Below are 7,874 nucleotides of genomic sequence, written 5' to 3'. Positions count from 1 at the left end.
CTAAGCACTCTCGCACGGACACGCCGAGACCTACCAGCATCGTCATCGTCATCGTCACCACCGTCGCCGCGCGATGCCGACGTACACGAGCGTGATGAGGGCGTGGCGAGCGCACCCGTCGCTCGCGCTGTGCGCATGCGTAGTCACGATCTTCAGCGTATACATGATTGCCTCGTCGTTGAGGAGTCCTGACGTCACAGCTCGGAGATACGCCCGAGACGTGGCGCAGCAGCAGGCACCGAGGAAGGAGCAGCAGCAGCAGCAACAGCAGCAACAGCAGCAACAGCAGCAGCAACAGCAGCAGCAGCAGCAGCAGCAGCAACAGCAGCAACAGCAGCAGCAGCAGCAGCAACAGCAGCAGCAGCAACATCAGCAGCAGCAGCAGCAACATCAGCAGCAGCAGCAGCAACAGCAGCAACTGCAGAGGAGCCGTAGGGAGAGAGGAGAGAGGCACAACCCGTTCGAATCCGCCCGCAGACGTGACGACAACGATGACGATACCGCCCGCAGACGTGACGACAACGATGACGATAGCGCCCGCAGGCGTGACGACAACGATGACGATACCGCTCGCAGACGTGACTACAACGATGACGATACCGCCGAGATCAAAGTTACTCCAGCTATAGGCGACAGCGCGGACGACGATGACGACAGCGATACCAAGGCGATGTCCAACCCTGGCGGCAGCATATCAAACTACGGCTCTGTGGCCGAAGCAGCACGTGACCACACGTCGCCTAGCAACGAGATAGACGCCTATCCGGGCATAAAGTACGCGCATCAAACTAGGCGAGGTTACAACGATCACCACCAGGCGGCAGCACATTCGGCGTACTCCGATCATCTCGCCTCCAATCAGCAATACGAACAGCGGCGTTACCATGACAACGAGAGGCCGCCCATGCGGCAGGACGTGCACGCAGCCGCCTTTAGACGTGAGCCTCTTCCCGACAGCTATAGCATCCGCTCGCTGCCGCCAGGGAACGGGTACGGTCGTGGGGTACCTTCAGCAGGCGACCACCTCGGCAGCTACCCGCGGAAACAACCTGTGTACACCCACGACGTTGCCATACATGGCGCCCCCTATCGGGGTTCTGACGAAGCATACAACGATGACGTTGGTGATAGTTACTACAGGCAGGGTGATTCGCAGGAGCAAGCAGCGTACAGCCGCGGGCAAGCCGAACTGACAGGCTGGCAGCAGCAGCAACAACAGCAGCAGCAAAAACAACAGCAACTACTGCAACTACTGAAACAACAGCATGAACAACAACAACAACAACAACAACAACTGCCGCAACAACAGTGGCATCAGCAACATCAACAGCAGCAGGAGCAGCAGCAACAGCAAAACTACCGTCAACAGCAGCAACATCATCCACAACAACAGCAGCAACATCGGGAGGACTACCTCGACCAAAACCCGCAGCAGCAACATCAGCAACACCAACATCAGCAACATCACCAGCAGCTGCCGCAACAGCAACAACAGCAGCAAGGGGAAGAGTTACACCCGAAATATCCCCATCAGTTGAGCCAGCAACAACAATACCATCAGCAGCAGCAATACCAACACCATCAACAGCAACAATACCAACACCAGCAGCAACAGCAGCAGCAGCAGCAACACGAGGAGAATGATGAGGAGGAGGTGAAAGAGGAGAAGGAGGAGGAGAAGAAGAATGTTGGGGCACGTCCCCCGGTGTCCAGCGATACGGACAGGACCATAGGTAACCCGGCCGCACAGCATGGCGCCCGCCCACCTCACAACACTGTAGTTTAACACACAGCCACGCCAAGTCCACCGCCGCGTGGCGCCACATCACCGCTGATGACGTCACCGCACGGCGAGCTGACGATGACGTAACAGATGCCGAGATTCGTAGCAATCACGTGACAGCGCGACAACCAGCCACGTCACAGACACACGCGCACACGCGCACGCGCGTCACATGAAGCAGACATATTAATGATCTGTCGCTGTCTTACTTCCTCGTCTTGTTCTTGTTCTTGTTCTTGTTCTTGTTCTTCTCGTTCGTCGTCTTCTTCTTCTTCTTCTTCTTCTACGCACGCACGCACGCCACACCGCGCGCGCGCACACACACACGCACTGCACATGCACACGCACGCACGCCCCACCGCACGACACACACACTCACACTTACACACACACGTACACATACTACACACACACACACACACGCACGCCACCCTACGCACGCAACAACGCACATACAACACACGTACAGCATACATACACACACACACGCACGCACGCACGGCACCGCACGCACACACACGCACATACACACACACGTACACATACATACACACACCACACACACACACACACACACACACACGGCACGCACCGCACGCACGTACGCCGCACGCACGCACACACACGCACATACACACACACGTACACAACATCCACACACCACACACACACCACACACACACACACACGCACGCACGCACGCACACCACACGCACCATACCACACACACGTACACATTACATACACACACACACACACGACGCACGCACGCACGCACGCCCACGCACACACCACGACATCACACCACACGTACACCATACATACATACACCCAGCACACACAACACACACGCACGCACGCACGCACGCCGTACGCACGCCCACGCACGACACGCACAGCATATAACACACCCACAAGATACAAGTCACGACCGCATCTAACTAGTGTCTAGTTCTCATCGTTGCGAACGGGTCATTACCCCGCCCTGCCCCTCTCCCCTACCCCAGCCATCCAGCCAGCCAAACCACCCATTCATTCAGCCACGAAGGCATTGCAGGCTGGCAGGCAGGCAGGCCAGCGGGAAGGCAGGCCGCGGGAAGGAGGCAGGCAGGCACGCGGCAGGCAAGCAGGCAGGCAGGCATCAGGCCAGGACGGTACGGCAGACAGGCAGGCAGCGAAGGTCAGGCAGACAGGCCGGCAGGAAGCAGTGCACGCGGGAATGAAGGCAGGCAGGCCACGCAGCGCAGCAAGCAAGGCAGGCAGGCACGCAGCAGGAGGCACGCGGAATGAAGGCAGGCAGGCACGGCAGGCCAGGCAAGCAGGCAGGCAGGCATGCCACGGCAGGAAGGTAGGCAGAAGGCACAGGCAGACAGCCAGGCAGGCAGGAAGACAGGCATGCATGCAGCGCAGGCAGGCCACACAGGGCAGGCAGCAGGCAGGCAAGTAGGTATGCAGGCAGCAGGAGGGCACACAGGGTAGGCAGGCAGCACACAAGCACGGTAGGCAGGCAGGCAGGCAGGCCAGGCAGGCTTGACAGACAGGCCAAGCAAGCAGGGCAGCAGGCAGGCATGCAGGCAGGGCACGCAGGCCACGCACGCCACGCACGACCACGCACGCACGCACGCACGCGCACGCACGCACGCAGCAGGCCAAGTTATACGTACTGCAGGCTGGCAGAACAGGCAAGCAGGCAGGGCAGTCAGGCAGGTATGTAGGCAGTCAGTCTCTCTATTATTCACTCAGTGATGTGAACTCAGTACGTTGTCTTGTGTTGTTTCGCTTAATCGTACAGTGACCTGTTATAACTGCTTAATACACGCGAACGCCAGGATAATCCACGCCACATACAAACACACGCGAGCACGCATGCACGCACGCACGCACGCACACACACACACACACACACACACACACGCACACACACACACACCACACGCACCGCGCTAACGCGCGCGCGCACACACACAACGCACACACACACACGTAACACACCGACACACACACCACATCACACAACACACACACACGCACACACACACACACACACACACACACACGCACACTTACCCACCCACTCACGCACACGCACCAATCACCCTGTGGAAAAAGAACTACAGCGCGTATACACTCTGCGCGTAGTGCACCTGGCCACATACCACCACGCGGATTCATGCAGGCCAGGTAGCAGCGTATAGCAGTTGCGGGGCGGCGCGATGTGATTCCGTCGCTGTTAGGGGTCTCAACGCACCTAACCGCAGGCCGTCGCGCTTCCTTACCGTTTCTCCCTCCTCTTCCTGCCAGTAACAGTCCGCTACGTCGTGTCGTGTTACCGTGGAGGAAGCACGCGCAGCCTCCCCTCTCCTCTCAAATCCTCATCGTCTGTCATACACCGCGGTAAGTAACATCACGCATATTAAGTGGTTTATATTATATATTTGTTACCTCCTGGCAAGGACGTCATGTTAATATCGGTCTCGTGTGTGTGTTCGCGTGTGTGTGTAGCGTATGGCGCCGATCCGATTCAACAGCCACTCGCCTTTTAGGGCGTTCCACGTCCAGCAAGCAGCTCGCCTTAGGGTGGTATAGTCAGCAGCAGCCAGCAGCGAGCCAGCGCTTATCACATACATGTTACACGCCTCGCGAGGCTATGCACGCTCCGTGAGTGCCCCGTGTCTAGTTTGTTTAGTGTGTGTGTGTGGTGCGTTCGTGTGTGGTGTGTGTGTGTGTGCTGCACTCTCGGCTCTCGCTCATCTCCCATCCCTCCCTCCCCTCCCTCCCTCCCTCCCTCCCCTTCTCTCTTTCTCTCTCTCTGTGCCCGTGTAGTTTTTGGTGTTGTGGTGTGTGTGTGTGTGCGTGTGTGTGTGTGTGTGTGTGTGTGTTATGTGTGTGTGTGTATTGTGTGTGTGCGCCATGTGGGTGTGCGTGCGGTGTGTGGTGTGGTGTGGTCGTGTGGTGTGCCTCGATTTCGACTCTGTGTGCCCTTGTGTGGCTTGTCGTGGTATGTTCCTGCCGTGTGTGTGTATGTGTGTTTGTGTGTGTGTGTGGCATGCTGTGTATGTGTGTGTGATGTCGTGTTGTGTGTGTGTGTCTTACTTCGCACTCTAGCTCTCTCTGCCCTTTCTCCCTCCCCCCTCTCGTCTTTCTCTCTCTCTTGTGCGTGTGTTCCTGTGTGTGTGTGTGTCTCACTCTCGCTCTCTAGCTTTCTCCCTTCTCCCTCCTCCCCTCTCTCTTCTTTCTCTCTCTTTGTTGCCGTGTTTGTGTGTGTTGTGTGTGTGTGTTGTGTCGTGTGTGTGTGTGTGGTGCTTATGTGTGCTGTGTGTGTGTGTGTGTGTGTGTGTGTGTGTGTGCGTGTGTGTTTGTATGTATACTATATAATATATTATATTTATTATTTATATATTATATATATTTATTATATATATATTTATATAATATATATATATATATATATATATATAATATATATATCAAGAGTAATAATACCTTATATGTGACCCCGCTCCGCATAATACGGACTAAGTCGCCCGTTATTGTTTTGAGCTCTCGAGCACGCACACATTGTCATGCCTGGAAAATGCCCTACGCTGGACAATATTTGTATTTTACAAAAATACAAGTTCCTGAAGGTGCAATTTAAATCCGGATGATGATAGGTTCAGTATGCTCTAGATTATTATGTCATTTTAATTTTTTTAAAAATTTGAAGGCGCCGTTGCCGCTCATCTCCGACTGGGCCCCTTACCAGGACGCTTTATCTCATAAGCTGCATATTCCGGATAAGTCGGTTTCCGATCTCAAATGTTGCTGTCGTAGATCGGTCAATTGATTTAGTATAGCCAAATATTATTAGTATCATTTTAAAGGTAATTAAATGATCTAATTCAGTATTAATATCTTGGCGTTCCGAAGCTGGGCAAGCGTCGGATCAAATAACGATATGAGAGCGAAAACGAGCAGCGGAAAGAGAGAGAGACAAGACAAGAAAGAGAGAGAAGTGAGAAGGGAGAGAGAGGAAGAGAGAGGAGAGATAGATAGATAGATAGATAGTAGATTAGATAGATAGATAGGTATAGAGACGATAGATAGATAGATAGATAGATGATAGATAGATAGATAGAAACACACACACACACACACACACACACACACACGCACGCACGCACGCTCACACACACACACACACACACACACACACACACACACACACACATACACACGTAGTCATCACGGTAGTGTTTCATCTATCAAATATCGCACTAGTGTCACGCCTAGGCGAGTAACTCGGAAATTACTACATTTGTCGACCAGGTGACGCTGCGTACAAGGTGCTGGCGTTAGCACACGTCGTCATTTCCGGTGTTGGTGATGGTGAACAGCGGATATCCGCCTCACAGAACAATGCTTCCACATCAAACATGGCCGCCGATGCTGCTGCGCCGAAAACACGCACTGTTACGTCCCAGCCGGCGCCCTCTAGCGGAGATATCTGGGTGAAAGCGCTCAACGCGGATGCAGGAATGTCATCGCCCCCTGGCGGCAGCACAATTCCGGATGTTAACGCCGGACATCCTGTGCCTAACATCGTGCACTTTGTGCGCTTCAACGAGCCGGAAGTGACGTTCGTGCAGATGCTGTGCATGCAGGCGGCGCTGCAGTACATCCGGCCCGACCGTCTGTACGTGCACACCGACCGGCCACCTAGCGGCCGTTACTGGAACATGATTCGAGAAAACCCGGCCGTCGTCGTGCGTCACGTGACCCGACCACGACGCGCGCACGGCCGCAAGTTGAGCGCCGAGAATGCTCTCTTGTTCGTCCGCGTGGCGGCGCTGCGGGAGCACGGCGGCATCTCGCTCGCGGACGACATTCTCGTCGTCAACTCTCTCGACGCGTACCGGAAGTACGAGTTCACGCTCGGCTGGCCGGAAGGACGCTACGTCAGCACGAGCGTTCTCATGGCAACGCGCGACGCCGCCTTCCTGCGCGTGCTCGAGGCCGCCTTCACGCTCGGCGACGAGGTGACGTCACACCTACGTCAGCAGCTGACGACGCGCGTGCTGTGGCTGCGGCCGGATCTCGTGCATGGCGTGCCGACGCGTCTAGGCGTGCACAACGTCTGCTATGATGTCTTCTACGGCCCGCTAGACTGGCAGGACTACGACGCCGTAGACCTGATGTACGCGCATCGTTACTATCTGACGCCAGAAGATCCGATCCAGCAGCACGACGAGAACAACATCAAACACCTGGCGACACCTTTCGGCGAAATAGCGAGGCTTTTGTATTACGGAACACGAGATGTAATAAAATGAGATTTTATTTATATTTAATCTCTTATAATGAGTAAGAGTGCGGTACAATATATAGAGTAAGAGGCGCTGTAAGTGTAATATATATATATATATATATATATAATATATATATATATATATATTTATTTATTTATTTATGGCGGGTACTGGAGGATACTAAAGTTTGTTATATTAACCCTAAAAAAGTGGTTAAACCGAAAAAAATTATTGTTAAATAAAATGTTACAGAAATATTTTTTCTCTCATCTTTCCTTCGCATACGATCATCTATCAGTGAATACTTCTGCTATTTGTTCTCAGTATATAATGACTTAGTAACAACCTCCTTCTCGTTAACTCTCCCATAATCGTTAGTTTTATCGTTAGCTGTTCTCGGAAGTTCTTCTAGAATAGTTCCTACGTTAGTCTGCACACTTCTACACGTAATTAACAAGACATGATTAATGATGATGACAGACTCTCATTATCTCCATCGTTATAAACCTCAACATACGTACGTTGTTAACGACCGATTTGTTATGCTTCATCAATGACGTCATCCACTATTAGCACATGTAATTAACTTCATCATTAAACACTTGTCATTAACTCATAATTAAACACTTTGTCATTATCTTCATAATAAACACTTGTCATTAACTTCATAATTTAACACTTCTCATTAACTTCAATTACATTAACACCTTCCAGTACTTCATAATTAACACTGTTCCATTAACTTCATATTAACACTTGTCATTAACATTCATACTAAACACTTCTCATTATCTTCCATAATA

The 7,874-nt window shown here is 52.6% G+C and overlaps 1 protein-coding gene across 1 annotated transcript; it reads left to right on the top strand.

Annotated features, from left to right (window-relative positions):
* Window positions 1–377: 377 nt before the first annotated feature.
* Window positions 378–7,431, top strand: LOC106817504 (putative mediator of RNA polymerase II transcription subunit 26). Its single transcript, XM_014822172.1, has 3 exons — window positions 378–1,580; window positions 1,614–1,733; window positions 6,092–7,431. Exons 1-3 carry the CDS (start codon window positions 671–673, stop codon window positions 7,093–7,095), a joined length of 2,034 nt encoding a protein of 677 aa, XP_014677658.1. The 5' UTR covers window positions 378–670; the 3' UTR covers window positions 7,096–7,431.
* Window positions 7,432–7,874: the final 443 nt, after the last annotated feature.

The sequence above is a fragment of the Priapulus caudatus genome, unplaced genomic scaffold, assembly GCF_000485595.1.
Source record: "Priapulus caudatus unplaced genomic scaffold, Priapulus_caudatus-5.0.1 Scaffold1748, whole genome shotgun sequence".
NCBI lineage: Eukaryota > Metazoa > Priapulida > Priapulimorpha > Priapulimorphida > Priapulidae > Priapulus > Priapulus caudatus.
The sequence above is the reverse complement of the archived record's forward strand: the minus strand, read 5'-3'. Positions and strand labels throughout refer to the sequence as shown.

What these genes read in the sequence shown, in the direction of transcription:
- LOC106817504 (XM_014822172.1), top strand. Translation starts at nt 671, where the DNA reads ATGTCCAACCCTGGCGGCAGCATATCAAACTACGGCTCTGTGGCCGAA. An exon ending in GCAGCAGCAATACCAACACC is followed by an intron (nt 1,581 to 1,613) that starts ATCAACAGCAAC and finishes ACCAGCAGCAAC; the next exon opens with AGCAGCAGCAGCAGCAACAC. An exon ending in CGATACGGACAGGACCATAG is followed by an intron (nt 1,734 to 6,091) that starts GTAACCCGGCCG and finishes TTTGTCGACCAG; the next exon opens with GTGACGCTGCGTACAAGGTG.